General features: G+C 43.0%; 1 protein-coding gene across 3 annotated transcripts in view; it reads right to left on the reverse strand.

The window, feature by feature from the left end:
* Positions 1-24,317, reverse strand: part of ANK2 (ankyrin 2) — a 149,614-nt gene extending 125,297 nt beyond the window's left edge. For 2 of the 3 annotated variants that reach the window (XM_031063856.1, XM_031063859.1), the window contains exon 1: positions 23,866-24,316. In XM_031063856.1, the coding sequence (XP_030919716.1) occupies positions 23,866-23,988 (123 nt within the window). In that variant the 5' untranslated portion in view covers positions 23,989-24,316. Of the gene's footprint in view, positions 1-23,865 lie in introns of all 3 variants that reach the window. The other variant, XM_031063857.1, reaches the window with a different exon arrangement.
* Between the last annotated feature and the right edge of the window lie 286 nt (positions 24,318-24,603).

Raw genomic sequence — 24,603 nt, forward strand, 5'->3', positions numbered from 1 at the left:
TAATTTTAGGCTGCTTGTTAAATTTTGACACCTTTGACTCTCTTGCCAAATCTGTGAAATTCCAGAGCTTGCAGGATACCATCCAGCCACTCTTTTCTCTCTGCTGGAATGCACAAACACCTGATCAATTTGGCTTTGTTTTTAACCAGGAAAAGAATAAAGGGATATTTTGGAAAACCACTTTAAACTATGCTTAATTTTTACCACATCTTTAAGTCTAATTGATCTCAAACTAAACAGATTTAAGTTATTTACTAAAGAGAGGGTTTAAATACACACTTAACCTTGTTCCTGAATTTGGGCCAACATTGGCAAATACAGTAGCAACAGAAGAGGAAGAGAAAACTAATGTAAATCACCCCTTCCTCAAGCCAAGAAGCAAATGCCTTCTATAAATCTTTTATGATCCTTAGCTGCCTCAGACTTCTGTAGGAGTCCTCCCACTCCATTCATTAACTTGCCATACTGGCCTGGCTGCTGATTGTATTGTGTCAATGAAGGATTTGTGAGAACTGAGGCAAAACTGCATAGCTTTCTATGGAAAAGAATGGAATAAAAGTCTTTTTCCCAGCTGCATGTCCCTTCCAAAGGCAGTACTCGAAATGACAGATGTTATTTTAATCCATGCTGATTTTACAGTAAAAGCAACATCAGTTAGCAGGGTTCTAACAATGGACAGTGCATCAGTACTAGCTGAACTTGAGGCATGTGTAATCCCTGTCCTTCCCCTGGGCTATTCATCTTCTCCAAAACAAACTTTCTGCTATAAATCCCAGCTTGGAAACCATGTGCGGGTGTCTGAATTATCATCGGCACGAGTCTAAAGAACAGACTCTCAAATGTACCTGGGAAACATAATCTTTGCATTTAAAAAAGAATAAAGAGGAAAAAAAAACCACAAACCACCCTGAAAAACAACAAACCTAGCACTTCACAGGATTTGGGCTTTGAGAATCAAAGATTTTCTGGTTTGATTAATCCTAAAAGCTAGAAATCTATTCATTACTCTAAAAAGCAGAAATGTATAATCCTGTTGTTTAGTGGGAACATTTCTTGTGCTGAAATTTGAGACAAAGAGTCATTTAGTCATATCCTGAAATGGTAAGGATTTGGGATGCCTTCAGAAGAGTCCCAGGATTAGTCTTGGTTCTCCTAGTTGACACACGCATTTACTCAAGTCTCTTAAATACTGATATGAAACCAAGATCTCCTCTAGGGGAACTGAATAATATTAAAGCAAAGAAAAATATTTAGGAGCCTCTGGATACCATATATTGAGATGTTGAGGCGCTGGTAACAACTGTAGAATTTGGCAGGCATCTAAATGGTTTCCATGGCAAGTTTCCATTACTGATGATGTTCCTAAACAGAGGTAATAATGCTAGAACACCTCTAGAAAAAATTAGGATGCCGCTCCAAACCTTATCTAGCAGGATAATAACCAGGCTTAACAAAAATCCAGGCTGTAAGTGAAGTTTATGACAGACTGTTGACAGATAATCCTATCACTCTCAATTTTTCATTCCCTATGGCCAAAGTGACATTTCCTAATAAAGAAATGTGTGAATACCATCTGTGCTAAAGGGTCAAACTGCTCTACCCACCCAAACACCATTAACCGATTGCCCATCGATTCAAATGTACTGGTTCTATAAAACAGAAAAAATCATTTCATGCTGCTTTGAGATGGGCTACAATAGCGGTAAATAAATGGTGTTACCACAGTTGCTAATCCAGCAAGACTCATTGCACAGATCTTACTTGGACAGAGAGGTAAAAGGAACACTCAAGCAGTAAATGAAGAACCTTGTAATCCTAGGCCTAGACCTTAAACAACTTAGCTCTGGCCAGAAGAGAGAGGTACCAGTTTCACCTAACTTCACCTGCAGAAAAGCAACAATGATGTTAAAATCCACCTTGCCAAATCCACTGCCTTGAGCAGGGAGGAAAAACTATGAATGCTGCAGTAGGAAAGTGCTGTGCTGAAACTGAGAGAGCAGTCTGTCCCAGGCAATCTGGAATACCTGGTTCTGAAGCAGGAGGTTGCATTTGATTCTTAGGTTAGGCAAGATTAGATTAGCAAAGCAATTTTGCCATCTGAGTTGGCTGAATATCAGCTGAATTGTTCTGAACCTCGTATCTGCTACAAGGCTCCTGGAATCATCATATTCAGCTTGATGTGGCAACCCTTTTTAATGAGCCAAGACAGAGAGCATGGCTACAGTTACATAAAAGCAGAGGAAATCTATAATAGCTAACAGGGTACTGTGCTGGATACCATATTCCTGTTCAGGGGAAAAAAAATAGATACACAATTTCTCCCTGCAGAACAAAGCTTTACTGACATTTCTAATTTAGAGACACCTCTTCTTCTTTTAACTTTTTTTGTACAGAATCATAAGGATGATAAGAGACTGCAAACATTCTTAGGGAAATACAGGAACTTTCTTTTGTAATCCCCCAAGCACTGTAAATCTGAATCAAGACAGATATTCTAAAGGAACTTGGCCAGTCCCCACCAGGGTCACATAAAGCCAAGATCTTATGATTGAACACATCAAAGGCATTATCAAAGTGCCTGATGTCTGCCTGCTCTGAAAAGCTGCGTAGGCTGAATAAAAAGTATCCAGAAAAATAAAAAGGAAAAGAAGCCTCAAAGATCACATGCTGCTCACTCCTGCCTCCTCTGAGGGCTGACCTTATGCCGAAGGGCAGCTCAGAGGCTGGACGTGCTGGGAGAACTGTTTCAGTTTGCTTATTTGTGTCACAGGGGCTTCCATACCTTTGCTAACAGCTTCAGGGAGATCCTCTCATGCCCACTGAAACCACCCTCGGCAGTGGAGGCAGATCCATCCTCCCCCACAGCCCAAGGAATCCCACTGGCCCTCCCCCTGACTGCATGTTTGCCATCACAAACACTGGAGATTATTTGTTAATTCAGCCAAAAATTGCTTGGTAGGAGAAAAAAAAAAGTCTGTATCCTAAGAAGTAGGTTACTTTCATGTTTTAGCTTGAAGAAAGTTTTATTTCAGAGGGTTTGGAACTAGATGATCTTTAAGGTTCCTTCCAACCCAAACCATTATGTGATTCTATGAAGAATGGGTCCAGCTGTGTTGTCAGTGAAATACAACGTGAAATTGTTCAGAAAAATCCAGCCAAAAAAATGTGCTACCAGAAATCCAAAACATCATCAAAAGTGTTTTCTGGGGCATGCAAAACTCCTTGTGAGCTGCTGCTGGGAGTGCCTTGGGTCTCCTCTTCCCCTACAAACACTGGAACTCAGCTCACCTGTTCTTCTCTGCTGCACTGCAGAAACTGAGGCATGTGCAAAGCACCAGGTCAGACAGACCAATTCTGGTACACATCAGCTGCAGAGAATGTGAGATTTGGATACACTGACACTGAAGGTTTACTGATCTGCCTATGCTGCCGGAAGTTTTGACACAATATACTTCCATTGCCAATTCTGAAAGAAGTAACCCCTTAATGAATTTCTCAAATAGAATGAGAAATAAAGGGAAAAAGAGAGAAGAGACACTTCATTTGCCATAGATAGTGCAAGCATTCACATCTTAATGATTTTCTTCTGGTTTGCTGCACAAATGCTGACATTAGTGCCATAAGTGTGACCCTTTGCCTGTGCCTGGTCCCACTCCCTGTAACCCTCATCTACATAAGGATCTGTGTGGTTCTGTCTTGATTGCACACAGAAAACAATATGCAGTGGGCAGGCAGCAGCTCAAACGTAAAGTACTGACTTCAAGTTTGGAGAAATATCAATACAGGATCATTCCTAGCAGTTGTGCAAACCAGGATAACATCCATTCATTGCAGGGCTTGTTTCACCCACAGGCTTCTCTCTTCACATACCTCAACCTCCTGGTAGCTGACAATGCTTTGAAGCCACTGCACAGCTCAGCGACAGCTGCTTTTTAATCACAGTCAGGGCAGCAAAGCAAAGCTTCTGCATGGACAAGTTTAACAGACCCCTCAGTACCGCAAGCTATCCAGTAAGGTTGTGAGCAAAGCCATTCTTTGCAAATGCAACATGCACAACCCTGATCTGAATTTTTCCCTGTGATTCCTGTTTTCTTCAGCCAAACTTACCAGGGCTTCAGGCTCTTTGCTTTCTTCACTGTTGTATCCATAATAATCGGGAGTTTTATCCAAGTCCTGTATGTTCCCCTGTGTCCTTAAGCCCTTCTCTGAATGACAAGCCTGGCAAATGGGTGCATTGCCCATATCAGTTCTTCTGCTCCCTCGGAGCAGGGGGACGGCCCTGGCCCCGCAGCGGGTGCCCGGTGCTCCCGGAGTACGGGGGCCCGGCCGGGACGGGGGTCCCGCCTGTGCTCCGCTCCTCGGCCACTGCTCCCGGGCCCCCCGAGCCGAGCCGAGCTCCGCAGAACCCGAAACCCCAGCAACTGCGGGCAGCGCTCGGTGACCATTTCCAATTCAGGCGCTGCCCGGCTATTTTTACACCTACCAGGCCAGCTATGCATGTCAATGGCGTGGGGTGGGCCGGGGGACGGCTCTCCAGCACGGAGCCGGCCGGCCCAGCTAGCAGAGTTAAAGTCCCGCTGGGTGGAATGCCCTGCACACACGGGTTATTGAGTTACCCAGCTGCGTGCCTTTCAATGGTTTGATTTTTTCCCTGCCCTGCTTGGTCTCACTGTGCTTACATAAAGCACCGAATTTCAGAATGTCGCCAATGCCTTCTGAGTTTCTAACTCAAAAATATGATTTATTCAAGTCTATTATTCAACATCTACTTAATATTTACAAACCAAGACAAAGTGGATGAGCACAGATTTCATGACCATTTAATTTCAGTGATTCACACGGTATTTCATGTTGATGTAGCCAATAACTGTGATGAGCTTGCTTTGGATTGATATGTCCCCTGGGTATGATTTCAAATGAGCTCAAATGTATCCAAAAAGGACAATATCTGTTGTTAGATCAGTTTTGCTCTCATCTATGCCATGTTTGGGATTTTTATTGTCAATTTGGTTTAAGGTTGGTGTTAATCTTTTAGAACAGTTATGATTTAAAACCAAGGAAAAATCCCAAACAAACAAACAAACAAAACACCCCAAAGGAAAATAAGAACAATCCCACTTATTACTTATCATGCTTGCACCCATTAGGCTAAAAATAATGCTCAGGATTGCATGTTGGAATCTGCCTCTCATCCAGAAGAGGCTCGGAGCAGAATTAAAAGACACTGACACCACACCACCAAAACCCAAAAAAACAAAAAGGAAAAGATAGTTGAGAATTAATTGGCAGTTTTCAAACATGACCAGCTGGGGGTAGCAGAGGCAGAAGGTACAAAGTGTCTGCAGACACCAAAGCCCTGCAGAATATACCACCCTGCACACCCAAGCCCAGCAAAGTTGGGCATCTATTTGAAAACTTTAGCCCCAAATTCCTCAGAAACAGAGAGATCCTCAAAGAATTGCAACAACCAGCCAACTCTTTTCCCTTTGAGTTTCAATCCATAGCCAGTGCGGCAGCGCACGTCAGCAGGCAGCTCTCCATGGCAGCCAATTGATTCCCACCCAGCTTCCCTCCACAGCAGCACCAGTTATGATCCAAGAGACCCAGCTCCCCTTAGCCCCCCACTATTGATGGGGCTATTCTTTTTGTTAATTATCCTGAGGAGATTTTCTGTAATTGTTCCTTGCTGATGAACGCTCCAGGATGGATCACCTCAGGTGCTGTGATGGATACATGCTGGATAGACACTTGCACAGAATAGTTAAATTGTTGCTTTTGCCCTTTTGACATGTTTGCCAGCACTTGGCAACTGTTCCAGAATGTTTGCACAAGGCTCACTTGCCCATAATTAGCTGGTAATGAGTTCCTTCAGCTCTTCCAAAGCATTACCCCGTGACAATAAAAAGGAGTGTACACACTGCCAGAACTTCTTAATTTAGTTATCAAAATAAAAGGATGGAAGAAGGAGTCCCACCAAATGCTTGACTCAACCAAAGTTCATCTAACCAAGGCTCCAACATAAACTGGAACTACAAATCTCTGGATAGAGCAAGCTATTTAATATGCAAATAACTTACTGGAAAACACAAGGCACCACTCCAGGGGAAAGGGTGGAAAACTTGAGTAACAGGAATTCCTGGGAAATGCTGCTTGTGGAAAGCAACAATCTGTGAAGCCATCACAGGGAGAACAGTGGAGAAGCTTCCTGCCAGAGCCTTTCAACAATATTACTGTTGTTCGTCCAAGTGCCCCAAGACTGTAGGGCAAATTGCTCAGAAAGCAAACATCTTCATGTCCTGCCAGACCCAGGGCATGGTATCCTAACAAAGTGCACGTTGGAGGGAAGCCTGTGTGGGGGAACATGGTGCTGTATCTCTGTATTCCCATGCTCCTTGCTGTCTTGGTAGGGCTGCAAACCCACCCCAGGCAGCAGCAGTGAGGAAACCAAACCCAGAGGCACAGCTGGCAGGCACAGAGCTCACGCCAAAGCAGCTCAGCCCTCCTCAGCAGTGCAAGAGACCTTTTCACAGCACTAACTCCAAACCTCAATTATTCCCTGACCTAGGAAACCTTCAGAAATTGAATTTAAAGTGTCTGTAAGAAAGAGAGCAGAGTATACCATGTATTCAAGAACTGATGCTAAGGCAGGGTTCCTCTTTTCACCCCAAATGGGGAAAACATTCTGCTCTGAGTGTTTCTAAGCCTGCAGCATTTATGATTGTCAGCCTTAGGGCAATACAAACCAATAAAGCCCCCAGCAAACTTTTGGGAATTGCAACTTTCCCAAAGATTCTCATAATAAATGTTGCAATGGCTAGATACTCTCAGTTTGTTACTACTGGCCATCAAAAAAAAAAGCAGTGTGCTACAAACCCACTGCTTTGCAGCGACTTGCAAAATCCCAGCCAAGACCTCAAAGACCAGCAAGTGAGAAGCAGTGAAATCCAAGCTGCAAGCTCATCTCCAGAGGGAAACTTCATTTGATGGGATACCATTCCACAGGCCAGGAATGGCGCAGCTTGAGTACCGTAAGATGAAACAGGACTAAGGTCAGTCGCATACACCCAGGTAGGCAGCAACAGAAGCAAAACTGCTGTGCTGCCAGGATAAATGTTTCTTTATCTTTTTTTTTTTTACCATTACTAGTAAAAGAAAAAAAAAAAAAACAGCAAAAATGTAGAGAGAAGAGTTCCAAGTATCAAGGCAAATAACAACTGTTAGCAACATAAATCTTCATTTTATTATTGTTAAATCTCTCTCCAGAGAGCCATTCCCCATGACACTTGTATGGTTAAATATAGTAATTAAAAAAAAAAAAAAAGAGAAGAGAGAGAGAGAGAGAGAGAGAGAGAGAGAAGAGACTGCACTGGGACCTATACGCTTCTAGATCCCCCAAACTTTGAAATGATTTGAAGTCTTTCACTCCTGGGGATTTTTCTATGGGAAGGTCAAGTACAGCACAGCTCACTTGCTTCTAGCAATTATTTTGGGTCAGACCTTGAGCTCATGTAGACAAACTCTGATGAGTCATGACTTGATATCATTTATGTCCACCTTTATGCTTTACAACAATGTCACTGATAAGATCACTATTCCCAAAAATTCAGCCTTTTCTTCCTCTGGTTACAGAGACCACAATAAGCAATTCCCAAAGCCTAAGCAGCCTTTACAAAGGGGCCATTGTCTGCTCCAGAGAACCTAGCAAAAAAAATCCTCTTTGACTTAAATATATTGAGTCCAATCAATTGCAAAAATCTATTTTGTGCCATTTATAGAAGACTTGCTCTGCTTTTGATGGTGAATCATTTGACACATTAAGTCTAATGATCCTCTCTGGACAGCTCTTAATCCAAGTGGCACCATATATATTTTAGCCACTATGAAAAAAAGGAATGAGATAACCTGAGGTTTAATCACTGCAGCTACAGATCCAGAAAAAAATTCTTTCATGGATAGGAAAGTATGAAATAAATACAAAAAGGCACCTGAGCCTCCAGCATTCCACAGATAAAACACAGCCTTTCTTTACAGATACAGGAGCCTTTGGATGACAGGTGTGGCACAAGAAGGCAGAAACAACCCCAGATTTCATAGAGATGCCCTCACAGGCACAGAAGTTTATGTATCACCTATTTTTCTCACAAAAAGTGCAGCCGATATTTATTTTCTCTCTCAGTCTTGGTTCCACCTCATGGGCAATGAAAGACACATGTTAACATGAAACACTGAGTAACACGAGGGAAATCTTACAGGCATTGTTGACTAATCACTAAAAATCAATGCACAGAGAAATATTCAACATTAGCCTGAGGGTAAAGTGTTAAGATGCAGCTCTGGCCCACCCATGCCAACATAGCTATAAAGTAAATTATCACTTCTCATGCCCCAAATAGCTTTTTTGCTCATTTCAACAGAACTAAGGCATTCTTTGAATATTTCATGGTTGTTATATCCTCCTGTGGCACTAAGCTCTAATTGGTGCCCATTTGTATCAGTCTAAATCTAAACAAAATCTCTTGTCCTTTATTAGCTCTGATTTTTCTTCCTTAACACAGATCAGATACTAATTCTGCCTTAACCCATCTTGTAGGATATTGTGAAGCTATCACATTCTGAATTTGGAATATCAAGTAAAGCCTCAATTCTCCAAGAAAATAATTGGATTTTCTCTTCTGAATACATCAGCAGGAGCTCACTGCTGATTCTGAAAAACCCAAGTCTCCTAAGCTCTTGTTGCTGAAATGCAGAGGCTTCTGAAATTCTCACTTCTGTTGGATTTCCTATGAGTTTGACACAACTTTCAAAACTAAATATTGCCTTTTTTAACATAAAATCAGTTTGTGGGGGGACCACCTATTTCATATATAACAGACAGTTTGCCTCATATACATAGGAATACAACGTATAAAGTCTGCCATGTGTTGCATCTTTTCCTTAACTGTAGCTTAACAGAATCAATTAATTCAATGAGGAATGAAATAACAATGTTAAATATGTCATTTTTCCTTTGCTAAAGAGCACATTCTCAGGAATTCTCAAAGAATTACATACTTTTGGTTAGTATTGTGCCCTGACTTTAGCTTTTCCTCACCCATTGTACTAATGGCTGCTGTCATGGTGAATCACTGATGGTAAATGATACAAAGTGGTTCATCACAGGTTCTTAAGTGAAAAGCCAGAGTTCATTTACTTGGTTTCTATTTTATTTTGCACCTTGTGTCTGTTATCTTGGGGTCCATTAAACACATCTCTTAGAAATGAGAGTTACTATAATTCACTTTAGAAAATCATTATATCTTGAATACTTGCTTTAATGACTTGCTCTTGATGGTTAAACTAGAAACATAAAGAGAATATTTGTGCCACTGAAAAGAAACTAAACCTAATGCCCCAATTCCCATACCAATCTGAGTTAATGCACACTGATCTAGGTACAGGTACACACACACTGAATACACCTGTAAGAATGCTTAAAACAACCTGGCCATGCCCAGTGCACCCACATTTAGTCGAAATGCAGCCATAAAACTGCATTTTTTCTATTCTTCAATATTAAATCCATGTTTTATGTGCTCAGCTAATGGCACTGACAGCTACTTGGGAAAACAAAACACAATGCAGCATTCCTGACTCCGAGTCTCTGCCTCTAACAAGGCTCTGGTACAGATGAACACACTCAAGCAAGCTTCAAAGGCTTCATCTGCCCAATTTTTGAAGAAAGAGTGAGTCATGAAAGCAAAAAATTATCTGCTCTATTCGTCACATGTCAACAAACAGTACTTGAAAGCTTGGGTTTGTATCACTCCTGTCTAATATTTTGCCTTTCCCTGCACTGACGGAGTTGCAGTAGATGATAAATAAAAGATTCCAATCTTCCAAAAGCAATTCCCTCTGATCAAAAGGGTTCTAACAGAGTACAATCAAGAATTTTTGTTTCTGTAAGCAAGCAATTTGTGCCTTATAGTGACATACATCATCCAAACGAGGGCCAGAATAGCGTGAAAAACAAATAAGTCTGCTGAGTAAGTGACTGAACTTCATTACCACAGCCACACATGCAGTTCTAAATAGACAATTTGAGATCTTGTGATTGAAAACACACCTTCACATCAGTCATCACCTACTGGAGGCCTGCCACCCTGGGAAAAAACCAAATCACCTCCATAAAGTTGATAGAAGCACCAAAGGTCATTGGGAAAAGCACATAGTTTGTAAACAAATCTGCATCAAATTCTGCTGTAGTTCTGAATAATGAATAAATTAGGAATTGGGAGATTATGACCAACTGACAAAGCAAGTGCTTGGGCACTGTAGTCTCTCAGGATTGTTAAAACCAGCAGTGCCTAAAAATTAGAGAGAGCCAAGAAAGGCACAATGACAAAACTGAGCCATTTATCTGCAGAGAAACCCTAAGAATGCTGTAAAGCTGTCTCCAGCAGCCATTCCTAACTCATGATATTGTGAGATGCACAGTAATGGTGCACAACCTGTGGCTGCTAAACAAGAGGCAAAGTAACCAAGGTTTTAATAACTTCACATTCTTATGAGAAATAAACACATAAGAAAGAGATAATCAAATAAACTTTAGCTTTGTAGATAAAATATTGGAAAATTCAGGGAAGCATGGAACAGAACAACAACTTTCACCAAAAAAAAAAACCTCACAAACTTCTGAAGTCGAAGAGGAAGATCTTCACAGGTTCTCTGCAGTTCTCAGTAGCAGCCGCAGATGGGATTCACACAACAACTGCCCTCAGCGACACAAGCCCAGATTTAAACTGCACTGCAAACAGGAGTTAGCCCTTCTCGGCCTGGTACCTCTGAACTGATAACTAATGAACAACACTCAGCTGGCTTGCCTGGAAGCCATAAGCTGTGGAAAGGAACGTGCTGCATGAACAGATCCACACAGAAAAACTGGTTTCTCTCAAAACCCAACAATGCAATTTTAAGAAAAGCATAATTACATAAGAACCAAAATTAGGTGTGAGTAAGGTCCATTAAAGGAGCTCAGTTAAAATAGACAAAGCAGCAAAAACCCCAAACATACATAAACCCACAGATTTACTGCCAGCAAGAAACACAAAAATTTGCTAAATAATCTTGCATTTACTTGCATAAAAAAATTACTGAATAATCTTTCCAAATTTTCAATGGCAAGAAAAGGGCTACAACATTTATTGGAAATTTTATGCTAAATTGTAACTGTAACATTTGATCATTACCAAATACATTATGCTACTGAATTCTCCTATATACCCTACAGTGTCCCAGGCACTGAGAGAGAACCCTTGGCCATGACCGCTCCCCCACCCATCCTTAACAAAGTCCCAAGACTTTCTGCCCAAGACAGGCAGGAGAACTCAAGTAAGCAGCAGAGAATGACATCTCTCAGGACATCCAGCCTCTTCCAGCTGGGAGTACCTTTTCCCATCTGCATTACCTCTTGCCAGCCCCACTCTGTCTCTGCTACAGCTCATTTATTTGGCCTTCATGGCCCCACATCAAAAATTGGCCCTAAGGCAGTGACAAGATGGAAAATAGGTCAGAACCTCTACAAACCACTCCCTTCTTCAACACCTTCTCTCAGTACTGGATTTCCATCTTTCCTCTCTGACAGCATCTTCCCAAGACCAACTGGGACAGAAAAATACAAAATTTCAATTACATGGAATGGAAAATTAATATACTTCCTATTAGGTAATAGGCAAGGTCAGAAATAGATTCCAATTTATCCCAACCTGCCTCCTATTACCCTTCCTTTGTGAGAGCAGCACTTTCTCCTACAACCAGCCTGAGCTGGGAAGTCCCATGGAGTTCTTTAAGTGCTCATCGACAGAAAAAAAATTTCTATACTGCTCCTTAGTCTGTACTACAGTAAATAAATATTTTTTAAAGACAGGGAAGAGGAACTACAATTCCCATCTCATTGGAAGCAACTCCCTATTTTGTAGAATGCAGCACAAAACTTATTCTTTCCTACAGACTTGTAGCTTCAGAACTCAATCCAGATGATCTTTCAGAACAACAGCAAGTTGCCTTTCAGAACAACACAAATGCCTTTAAAGCAGTCATATGACAATGCAATCCAACACTGATGAAGTCAAAGAGTACATGCAAATATTTCATCCTGAAATCATGAAGGCAGCCACTGATCAAGCCCCACATCTCATGACTTCATCAGATTACTAAAAATAATGTGAATCACAATGAGTAAAAATAATGGCGGGGTGGGGGGAAGGATTTTGTAAGCTAAACAATAGACAAACTCCCAAGATAAGTAAAAGCACATCTATTAAGCAATGATGCTCTAAAATAAAGCAATTTTGTATAATAAAATACTTGAAGAGGCTACCATTTCCCAGCCCAAAGGAATATTAAGTTAAAGACCTCAGGTCCTATGTGTGAGGTCCAAAAGTCCTGCTGCACTCACAGTGACAAATGAAATTCTTTATTACTGCAGAGATGACTCATTTGTGGGGAGATATCAACACCACAGGGGAAGCAGCTGTCTGATTAAATGAGTATTTGTCTATTCTTATCCATTCTCCATGAGGCTGCTCCAGCACCCACTGAAGTGAGCCTGGCCTTAGCCTTTGGATCACAGTAGGATCAGTTTATCCCAGACCAGGAGGTCCTCCCTCCCTCCCTCACTGCTCCAACTCCCTCCAGCACTAAAGGACTGTCTAGGATGAAAATCCAAGTAAATAAACCCCGTGGCAGATCTGTCAGCCAGATTCTCTACAAGCCACAGCCTCATTGATCAGCCACAGAATCATGAAGTAATTTAGGATGGACAAGATCCATGTGCTCCCCCAGCACTGCCAAGCCACCACTAACCCATGTTTCCAAGTGCCACATCCACACGTCTTTCAAACCCCTCCAGGGATGGTGACTCCACCATGGCCCTGGCAGTCTGTTCCAGTGTCTGACAACTCCTACATGGCAAAACTTGGACTCTTTCTTGCCTGATCAGCAACCACCACCTGATGCTGCTCTGTCTTTGCACAGCAGGAAAGCACCTATTTTTAATTTTTTAACACTTTCACAAATATCCAAGATAAAGACACTGATGCCCTGAAGCAACACTTAGGAAGATTTTTGTTCATTCTTTGATTCTGTTTTTCACTAACAGGGGTCTCCCACCTCCACAATCTCTGAGGAGGTTAAAGTTCAAGCAAGCTTCTGTATTAATAATCTCAAGGCATTACTCATAGTCCCATATATTAAGTAATGGGAGATTACAGGATAAAATAGACAGCAAAACATATTGCAGATAGTCCTTACAGAACTGAAAGGATCATTGATTGGAACAATCTCAACTGCTACAAATGACTGTCAAAAGTAAAACCAGAGAAGAATATTTAGAACTTTTGTTCAGATGGGCTAGAAGTGCACTAGATGCTCTGCAAGGAAGCATGTTTGCTCTGCAAAAGGCACATGGGCATCTCGAGTTCCAGGTGTTGGGAAAAACCACCTTCATTTTACCCCTCTGCCTTTGCAGATTTCTCTCCAATTCCATTTGGGATTTTCCAGTGCTTTCTGCTTCTCCACTTATTTTAATCATTATTTTTAGAAGGATAATAAATTTATAAATAGTGCCAGAACACCAAGATTCTCCTGGTGCCAACAACAGGGTGATTTGAACAGGACGGGTCACAGAACCTAAGAATTACATAAAGAACATTTTGGACCTCAAGGTACATTTGCGTGACATTATTTCCCACCGTACATAATCTGTCCTTCAATCACAGAGCTGTATTACAGAAAGTGCACACATGTTTAAAAATTACATTGGAAAATATAAATCACTAAGATGGTTATGCAATAGGAGGTGAATTATCTCCTGGCTGAAATCATCTGGAAAATAGCCTAAATCTCCTGAAATTATTGGCAAATCTTTCAGGGTTAAGTTATACTAAGAATTAAGGTTATAAGATATAGTGTTATAAAAGCAAGTGCTCCTTTATAACCTTTAATTACAGTTCCCTATCTATAAATTATTCTTCTCCATCTCAAACACCTCTTCCAGAAGGAGGCTGCTTCCTCTCAAGCCTTCTGCTTTTGTATCATTAAGCTTGCACATTGAAGTTGGTTTAAAAAGGATAAAATACTCCTTCCTGTGTTTCACACTTCTGGGCCAATGATCATTATTACAACTATGCAGAGACTACAACATAATGATGGTTTATTGCCCAAAAAAATGGAATGTGTGCTGCTAAACCCAGCCAGATGATGGCTATAAAGAGAAAACCGGTGTTAATTAACCTTTACAACCACCTGCATATTCAGCAGCTGTAGCAGGACTGGTTCCTCCTAAGCTGCCCTCAGACAATTTCCTTCACTCCTCTGATTTAATGAATTCCCAAGCACTGCTCAGAGCAAACACACCAAGGTTGGTGGCAGAGCTCTGTTCCACGGCTGCAGGGACAAATGGAACTGGGAGGGACACCGAGCCCTGTGCTGGCTCTGCAGGGCAATGCCTCCTACCTGCCCTCCCACCGGCACTGCACTGCCACGCCGCAGGCACCGGGAGCATCAGCAACCCCCAAATCACACAGGTCCAGTGCTGGGCTTCCTTAGAAACCCGGGGAAGGCAGCCAAGCATGTACTTCCTTAGGCTTGGGAGAACTCGTGCTGCAATGCAGAGCTGGCTCTGGGAACAGCTATTAATTATTTCTGCTTTCACTTCTTTGGGAAACCCTTTCCAGGGCTTCATCACCAGCCTAACAGCCTGCAGCACTTGAGGGTGCACAGAGCTGTGTTGAAGCACCCAGTGCTAACACCTGCATCCCAGGAAAGCAGAGGTTAGTACATCAATTATCACCGAAGGAGTGCCTGAGTGGTTTGTCTACCCTTCAGACAGTACTGCAGGCTTTGTGCTGTCCTCACCAAGAAAAGAAAGGAAAAAAATACAACTTGGGGGATTTTTCACGATCCCAAAAATACCCCTGGTGCAGTCAGTGGCCAGTGGCTGCAGCTGCCTTTTGCCAAGCCCAGCTAGGCTGTGGGGGCGGTGGGGGATGGCTGGATTCTCCCAAGAAAATGCAGCAGCAGCAGCATGGAGAATATAGCGGACATCTCATCTAGTTGCCATGGAGTCTCCGTGTATTTCCTCAGGAAAATTTAACTATGATACAGCAGTTGCACTGACCAGATAAAATATATTTTTAATCTGTATCCCTTTTTGTCTCCAGCAAATGTCAAATTTTGCAAAATAAATCCATGCTCATGAAAGCCACCCTGCTCTGCACACAGCAGCTTGACTCGGCAATTTAAGGCTCACATCAGCATTTTAGATTTTATTCAATTCATCCTGCTAAGTCATTCCACAGTACCAAAACACTTTCAAATGGGTGTCTGTTCATAAGCTTTTCCACGAACAAGATAAAGAGAAATAGGTATCATTTGGAAAACTGCTGGTTTTCCTTTTGCTGTTACATAAAATTTTGAGGTTTTGGTGTATATCATGCAAGAGTGTTATTTCAATAACAAGGGGCAACAGCTTCACACTGAATGAGGGCAGGACCAGATAGAATAACTGGAGAAATTCTCTCCTGTGAAGGTGGGGAGGTTCTGGCACAGGTCATCCAGAGAAGCTGTGGGTGCCCCATCCCTGGGAGTGTCCAAGGCCAGGCTGGATGGGGCCCTGAGCGCCCTGGTCCAGTGGAGGGTGCCCCTGCTCGTGGCAGGGGTTGGAATGAGATGGGCTTTAAGAACCCTTCTGACCCAAACCCTTCTGTGATTCCCTGACTCCCAGCAGTAACTAAACAGAGCTGATATTAAATCCATGGACATCCTGTGGAGAGGCTAAAACAGAGATAACTTGCACTGTTACCTGAGTTAACTAAGCAGAACTGAGTCTCCCTGGCCTAGGAATATGGATGGCAGCAACAAATATTTTCCTTTGGGTAGCTTTGATGTCCAGCACCATGTTCATCAGCAAAAATAGAAAAGGTTTGCTGAGCTTAACTATTCTCCACTCGTGTATGGGGGTCTTTTGGGATATCTTAGTTACTGCCTCCTCTTGCTCCAGCAGTGAGACTAAAGTCAACAAAATGCACGTGATTTCATCCTCCCTGGTGCACTGGTGCCTTTAAAAAGAAATAAAGCAGGGGAACAAGAAGGCTCCAGTGGATCCAGGCAGTCCCCAGTAAATCATGGCCTGAGCAGCGAGGCACGAAGTGGCTTTTATCTGCTCCAGTCTCCTGTTGCACCAGCCTCACTGGTTTTGAGCAGTGACATGTCTCTCTTAGACATCCTGCCATAGCACAGGCCAGAAATAGTTAATAATTTAAAATAAGCTTAAATTATTCAACCTAAAACAGCTTAGAAAGGCTTGTAATATGGTTCTATCGGCTGAAATAATTTTCTACCAGCCTGGGGAAATAAGAGCTACACTCATTTTGGGTGAACACCACTTGTCAATGCTGCCTTATTTCAAATACAGGAATAAAGAGAAGGCAGATCTAAATTATCAGGCCAAAAGAAATCCACATCCCTCCTCAGGTCACGTACAAGAGCAGCATCCCATTAATATTTGCTAAATATGAAACACTGAGTTTTTCCTGACCCAGACAATCAGTTTCACTGGACTATTTGAGAGCACAGGCAAATAGGGTAACTTAAAATCTTGCGTTACATCTCTTCCCTTCCTCCTTCTGTTCATTCTTATCCTATCTTCATCAGAAAAGGATTCTGCTGGAGGACAAAAAGCTGACCTTAAACAGAAATGTGTACTCTGAAACCTACTTAGGCTCACCTCCCCAAAATGTCTCTTCTCCAAAGCCCTAAGCAGCTAATGAACCTGCTAGGTTTTGGGGAGGTTAACATGCTAAATCCTTCATTAGCATCAACAAAATGAAGGTAATTACAGACATTTTTTTAATTGCAGCCTTTGTTTTCAGTCACTTATAAAAGGGCAGCTAGCAATTAATCTGTATTGATCCGTATGTGGAAGGCCTTAGCATAGGAATGAGTGTTAACGTGGTTTTGAAGCAAGTCTGAAAAAACTATAAGCAACACACTAAATATATTTACAATACATGGAACTTCCACAAATAATTCCCAAGTGAAAACCCTTGAAGTGCACCACCTCTGTGAACCACCTGAAATTCACTGAATTACATTCCTCAGATTTCAGTAATTCCTGTTATGTGCTCCAATACTACATATTGGAGCATATAATAGGAGCTGTTGTATTCCCCAACTGTGTAACAACGGGGAATATCTAAACCTACCTGGATAACCCCATGGAGTGAATAGGGGAAAAATATTGATTTTTGCTGTCTAAGACTAAAACGACAGGTTGCTAACACGCACATTCATCAAGATGTATGGAAGAGCTCGTCAGATGTTCAAACAAAACTACCAGTACCATGAGTGCACAAAGGAACTGCCTGAGACTGACCCAGAGAACAGGAATTCTTTTTTACACAACGTGAAGTACCACCCACATTCCCAAAAAGTAACCCAGAAGACGTTTTGTGAGCAGAGCCAGGTCAATAAAGTGTGACAATCCATCTGCCTGCCAGCTGTAGTGTGTGGCACCATCTCAGGAAGGAGGTGGTGCCCTGGATGGCAGCACTCCTGCTCCCTACTCCCACCCTCTGCATGCACTATAGATTGGCAATACATCCCCCAGGCATGGCTCCAGCTTTCCCCATTAAACCATCAACCCAGAGCTCATATGCTGCTCTCACTTCAGGTGCCAAACTTTCCCCAGGAGTTCAGTGGAAAAGCCTGAGGGACTAAATTACAGAAGCTAGATTTCAAAAAGCTTGACACTTCACAATTTAACATCTGACATCCTCATTAAACATTTTTTTAATTGCTTAACACAAAGCTACCCAAACATCATATAATAATTCTTCCAGTGGTGCAGGAAAAGTAATGAATTTAAAGGACACAAAATATTTCACAAGGAGGATTCAACAAATCCATCCCCAAAGTGACAAAAGTTTATTATGGATGATTTCCTACAATGTGCAAATGCTCTCTCAACTTTTTTAAATCTTTCATGCTAAGTTAAATTTGCAGAGACAGGATAGGTGGACAGTCACCGTAGGCAGGTGGTGACATTTCTCCTCTCTCTAGGCTGCTCTTTTAAAAGCTCAGCAGAAGTTCTTTTCACTGATAAAGACAAAGGGAGAGATGGAAACTTGGGCATTTTGGACACTTTCATAACTTTTTAGAAACAATCACATAATGAGTTAATGCTGCCATAAAATCCTAAGTGTCTGCCATGACACTGTATTGCACCCACAAACTTTACAATGCTGAGGGATTTAGCATTCCAGGAACACATTTTCCTCCTCCTGCATCTAGTGTCTCACACAATAGAGCTGACAGACCCTGTTAATCTTTTCCCCAGTATTCCAGCTATGGATTAATTCAACTTAAACTTCTGAAGAGGCACAGTCACTCACAATACCAATACCACATTGAGATAAATTATCTGTGTTTTGAAATACTGTCTACATATGATTTATTAAGATTGAATAAATCCTGTGTTTCAAAAGTTACCAAGGAAATTAACTGAAATACCACATATAAATCAAGGAATGATTAGACAACAACATAAAGGTGAGCAAATTTAAACTTGAAAATTGCTCATTTCCCATCAGAAGCGAGGGAATTGGAGATCATCAATCTTGCTTCCCTTCAGAACACCATGTATTTGTGCCCATGCACATCACACCCCTCAAACAGGATATGGAGAAAATGAAGCAGCAAGTCCCAATCTATTCTGAAGTGCAATGTCATCCAAAGAAGCTCCATTTCACAAGGAAGCAAACCAGCAAGGTATTATTTTCACCCCCAGAAATAGCTTCACAAGGAAAATATTAGCTTGAGATACAGAAGGAAAACGCTCAAAGGGTATCAGGAATAGGCACCTCCTACACAAACACTCCATTACAAAACACCAAAAAGGTTTTTTTTCATGGCTGGAGAGGCATTTGAAACATCTAGAAACTCCAGTGAATCACAGAGACATTTGCCGAGGCAACAAACACAACTCTGAACAGACAAGACATATTCAGCGCTAAGGAAAGAACAGCAGGTTAAAGCTGCAATGAACCTTGAAAGCTCCAGCACACAGAGGTCAAGCAGTGAGAGACTTTTTCCCTTCCTTATCCTGACAGGAACTCCACAGGGATCCCAGAGCAGGTTCACACCAGGTGAAATAGTGGCTGGCATCCATGAACCACACAAGAGTGTCCAAGAGCAAAGAACTGGCTCTCTGCATGACTTCCTCCTCCTCAGGATGCCTTTTTCTAGAGCACCAAGCACTCCTTCGTTCCTCCACATCCTCTTTCCTCCCTGAACTCTGGCCCTTTCCAAAGGGATGAACTGTGGGGCTGCCAGCCTCAGTGCAGAGCCCATGTACCCAATGACAAACAGCCACCCTCCCTGCCAAAGTTGTGCTTGAAATTCAAGTGGGCCTGGATTTAAGACAAATCTGACAACATTTTCTAGAATGTAAGAAGTCTTTCATTTTCTTCTTTTGTGAAAAAGGAGATGGTAATATGAAACAATGTCTGCTGTTGAGGTAAAACAAAGCAAACTCATTTCCTGTCTCCTGCAGCTCCATAATGGAAGGCACTTAGTGCACGTTGACTCTTCCCCACACACAGTGGAATTCTGCTAGGAGCAGAATCCCTCCATCCTTGTCTTTCTGCAGGTATTGTCCAGCAGTAGCTCTGTGTGAGCTTCAGCTGTGCTTAGGGTGTCAAGGGAAGGACAAAATTCACCTGATGCCATTGGTTCTCAATTTCTTTTAGCAAACAGTGATGGATATTCCAGATGCTGTAGAACATTTTATGCTAAGAAGGCTGAACTCATGAATCTGGCCTGAAAAAAGGTATAAAAGTTTTTTTAACCTTTTTAAAAATACTGAATAAACACCCAACTACTGCCAGTACAGACCAGATGTCAAACTCTGTCGCCATGACTGATGGCAAAATGGTAACAGCCATCAGCTTACCACATCTGTGACATTCCAAAACCAGTTTCATTTGGCAGTAGAATCCATTTTTATAACAGTTTTTTTCTTTGGGATTTTATGTGGGCTTTCAAAAATCTTTTCAACACTTGTCACATGCAGAAACAGGAAGCTATGTCTGCTTTGAGAAGTTCTTTAGACAGCGAGAAGCAAGCATGTGTTACATAGAGCCAGGGGCTAGGCAGCTGGATTCCCAGGCTGTAATTCCAGCTTGGCTGCTGACTCAGAGAGTGACGGTCACAGAACCACCCCAGTTCCCTTACCTCACTCTGCAAAGGGTGAGCCACAGGCAGCTCTCTCCAAAGGCGCCGAGAGGCCAGTGGAGCTGGGCCTTATGTATCCTGGATTTAGGCAAAATGGAATTAAATTGCCATAAAATCTATATATTTGAAGCTGCTCACCTGCTGTGTTAGTACCTGGTTTTTAATGTTCTTGACACATTTAATGTTCTTGACACATAGGGTACCCATACAATTATTCAGAAGGTGGAGAGCTATTTACATACGCATGTTTGCACCAGTACCCTTGTTTCCACACTGCAAGAAAAGGTCAGACCTGCATAAAAGGGAAAATTTCCAACTTGGATGCAAGATAAGCACAGCTACATCTTGTCGACCGGTTTTTAAAATCAAATGAGTCAATCTCAAAAAAAACACAAGAGAAAGTCTTCAGTGTGCAAAATCCTTTTCCCAGTTTTTGAGCATGGAATTATTCTGTTCATCCTTAAAGAACCATTAAGGCTGGCCAAGAGAGGATGTGAGCAGCTCACTGCTCCTGCTGGCCAGGGGCCTGTGAGGGCCCGGGGCTGCATCAGGCAGCAGCTGTGACAACATCTCAGAACGTTCTAGTCCCAGCCCAGCAGCACAGGCTGCAGCCAGCTTGCAGTGCTGCTCCCAGACAGGTGATGGTCACATGGCAAAACACTCAAGAGGCAGAGGAACAATGAGCCCACACCCTGCAGCATCCCTGGGAGCCCGGAGAAGGGTGGCATGGTACTAACAGATGCCCTGCATCCTGACGGAGTGGAAGACCTAAAGCCATGGCCCTTCATTTATCCTCTTTTGCATAATCAGGATGTTCCAGGGACACAGGAAAAGTTTCTATCACGAGGCCAAAGGAGCACTTTGTGCACTCGGCACATACTGGTGCAGAGCACGTATCCAAGTGAGGGTTGGGAAAGACAGCCCACAGCACCTGACACATTGCCCCACTCCAATGATCCTTCCACAAACAAAATGGATCTCTATTGTAGGGAAAATCCACCCACTGCAGTGTAAGGCCTTTCAAACAAATCGCAAAGTTGGAATCAGATTCCCCCTATGCAGAAACACTCTAAGTGCTGAGAGCAAACAAAAATATATTCATTTGCATTTTGCCTCTCATGGACCTGCACATCTAATTTGTTCCTAGCCTCCATTTTCCAAGAAAGCCAACAAGAACTGGGCGGGCCCCTACTAGGAGATAATCCCATTTCACAGTAAAACCATTTATTGCTCTTCAGGAATTAAAGTGACAGATACATAAATATCTCACAGATATGTACCTCACTTAAACCGATGATTAAATAAAAAGACGGCATGTAGCATATATTCTCTATTTGGGTTGTTATGTGTATGTGTGATGGGTGCGCATACAAGCCCACATTTCTGCTCTACACCCTGCATTGTGCACAGCACGGGCGTGTACAGATACAGACATAAACAACTCATGGCTGTGCTGCTGTGTGCATCCTGCAGCAGCAGCAGCAGGATGGAAAAGCCCAGGATGACCCACCCCCTGACCATCTGACTGAAGGCAAGTTTAGGGTGCAGCCAGGCACTTGTTTATGTAACAGCAAGGTACAGCCGCAGTAGAAGGCAGACAGGAGCAGGGGTGGAATATTAAAAAGGAGGAAAGGCACCAAGTACTGGAGTGTTCCCTGTGTTTCCTAAGCAAAGCCTGCTGGTGATCTCTGGATCCAGCAATCTGGTGAGGAGCCTGCATCAGCACACACGGTTACCAAAAGGGATGTGGCCTGAGCCTGTCTGCTGGCAGCCAGGGATATGCTGCACTCTGGGAAGAGAGATAGCAGGAGGGACAGCATTAATTCCATCCAGCTTTAATTGAAGCAGTCCAACAGGCATTGCAATCAAACACGTTGAGGAAATAGGACTTGTGACAATCGGGAAAAACAACACACGCTGCAATTAAGTAACTGAGATGGGTGCTGGGCAGACAGGAAAAAAAAGCCCTTCCAGCAAGGACATCTACACATTAAGTACATTTTTTAAAAAGGCTGTTTTGCAGAGGATTCCACAATCAAAAATGTAATCACAAAAACTCCCTTATGCTGCAGTGCCCCATTTAAGGGATTAGGAGAGTAATCACAATCTGCTCAAGCAGCCCTGCCCAGCATCCAGACACTGCATCCATGATAAATGACATTCCTGGTTTTGATAAAGACAATTTGGATGTGACTGAATAAACTCAAAGTGAGCGTTTGAAAAGTCATGGAGATCACACCCAGAGGTCCCAAAGGCATCAAACGGCCTCTGTTATTTTATTTAAGCCATGCAGTTCAGAATATAAAAACGCCTTAAGACTGAATGCAAAACAAATTTAAAACTGTCCAGGTATGCCAAGGGAGCAGATGGCTTCTGAATTCTAGAGATCTGCCAAAAGGATCTGTAAATTCAAACATCACATGGTTGAATTCTAGGCTTTTATTTTCACAGATATCTGTGTTTACGTGCAATGTAGCAGAAAGGGGAGAGGGGCAGGGGGGGGAATTGCCTCTTGATATTTTCCAGAGAAATTAACAAAGAATGGATAAAAACACAGAGTCAGGGAATGGGTTAATGGGTATCACAAGCCACAGAATCCAGAGATGGAAGAAAAGAAACAGCAATGAGAAAGCATTAACACAGGCACTCCCATGTATCACAGTCCTAAAGCTGAGACCAACAGAATCTTCATTTTAGTATTTTCTCCACTACTGTATTTTTTGTGTCTGGAAACTATAGAGTGATTTGGCAAACAAATGACTTCTATTGATTTTCTTATTGTTCTCTATTTTTTCATCCCAAGACAATGAGAGATATTCCCTCTAACACAGAAGGAAAACAACAATTAATTATAAATCATGAGAAACCTCCCCAAAGTCAGAACAATCTAAAGAGCTATACCTTAAGAAAACTAGAAATTGCCATCAGTAACAGAGGCAAACCCGTCAGATTGCAGACTTGTGTGCCAGGCCCTGCCTAGACAAATATACCTGCAGTGTGCAATGTAAATACACTGAATCACAGCGGCAAGCCCAGAATCCCTTTTGTGACACCCAAAAACTGCAACACAGCTCAGCTGATGCTCCCAGCACCCCAAGGCGGGTCCTACACACAGCACTGAGCATTGCTGAGGGGGTGAGAAGCGGAACTAAAAATGGGAAACGGGGGAGACATGCTGTTGTGAAGTAGAGAAATGCACCTTGGCACTGTAAAGCACAAGCACAGTCACCTCCCTGCCTTGACAACTTCTCCAGATCAGCCAGGAGCTTGGAGCACCTGGCTGGGAATGATGGCAGGGAGCTCCAGGCCTTCTGGGATGAAGGGAAAGTGGAGATACAGCATGTCATCTTTATGTACATGTTCCCTGCATGGCTGTGGGCTGCCATGGCTGGCAGCACTTTAATCTCACTGCAGATGGGCTAAGACCACAGCAGGACTCAGAGGGGATGGGAAGGGATGCAAAAGGGAAATTTGATGGGAAAGGTCTGGAAAATGAAGGGGAGAGCATTGCACATGGCAGCAAACACCTGTCAAGTGCTGCACAGACAGAGGAAGGGTGGGGGGAAAGGGAGAAGGGGGCTGGTTTCCCCCTCATACCTTGCGTTTCCGATCAGCCCTAGAGATTTTCCGCTGCCTTTTCCTTTCCTTCTCAAGGTTTCTCTCCCTCTCTTCGATTTCAGACTCTCGAACTTTTTTAATGGAAGCGGCCGCGTGAGCCATTTTGGCGAGGAGAAGCCCAGCCCCAAGGAAGCTGTCCCCAGCACACGCGGCTATCCAGGTGATTTATTTTTTCCACAAGGTCACTGGCTGCGAGCCACAAGTTCACGGCGTAATCCACTCTTCCTCCTCGGGCAGCCCAGGAAAGGTCACAGCTCTGCCCCAGCCCCTGCAGCACCCATGGCTGGGGAGCAGCAGAGCCGTGGCCCGCACGCAGGGTGCCAAAGTGCCCACAGCCACACACACGCGAGCAGCCAGAAAATCCCTCCTAGAAGGCTGCAAGCCCTTCAGCTTGGTGGTGCCTGCAAGAGAAGGCGGGCTTCAGACTCAGCTGGGAAGGAAGAAAAAAAAAAAAACCAGAGAGGGGGAAAAAAAAAGGAAAAGAAAAATCGGCCTTTAAACACACATCACCAAATTGGGAAGGTCTTTTGGGATTCCTCCGGAGAGACTGCGTCTTCTGGCTAGGAGGAGGGCTCCACTTCAGCATCCCCAGTGAGAGGAGGAGGGGGCAGCTCCCGTCAGCTTCTCACATCGCCTTCACGCAGGGTGAGAAGAAAATGGTGCAGTCTGACTTACTGAATTGCTGCTGCTGCCACCGGCTGTGCCGGAGCCCGGCAC

This window comes from Geospiza fortis, unplaced genomic scaffold (assembly GCF_000277835.1).
Source record: "Geospiza fortis unplaced genomic scaffold, GeoFor_1.0 scaffold1278, whole genome shotgun sequence".
NCBI classification, from domain to species: Eukaryota; Metazoa; Chordata; class Aves; order Passeriformes; family Thraupidae; genus Geospiza; species Geospiza fortis.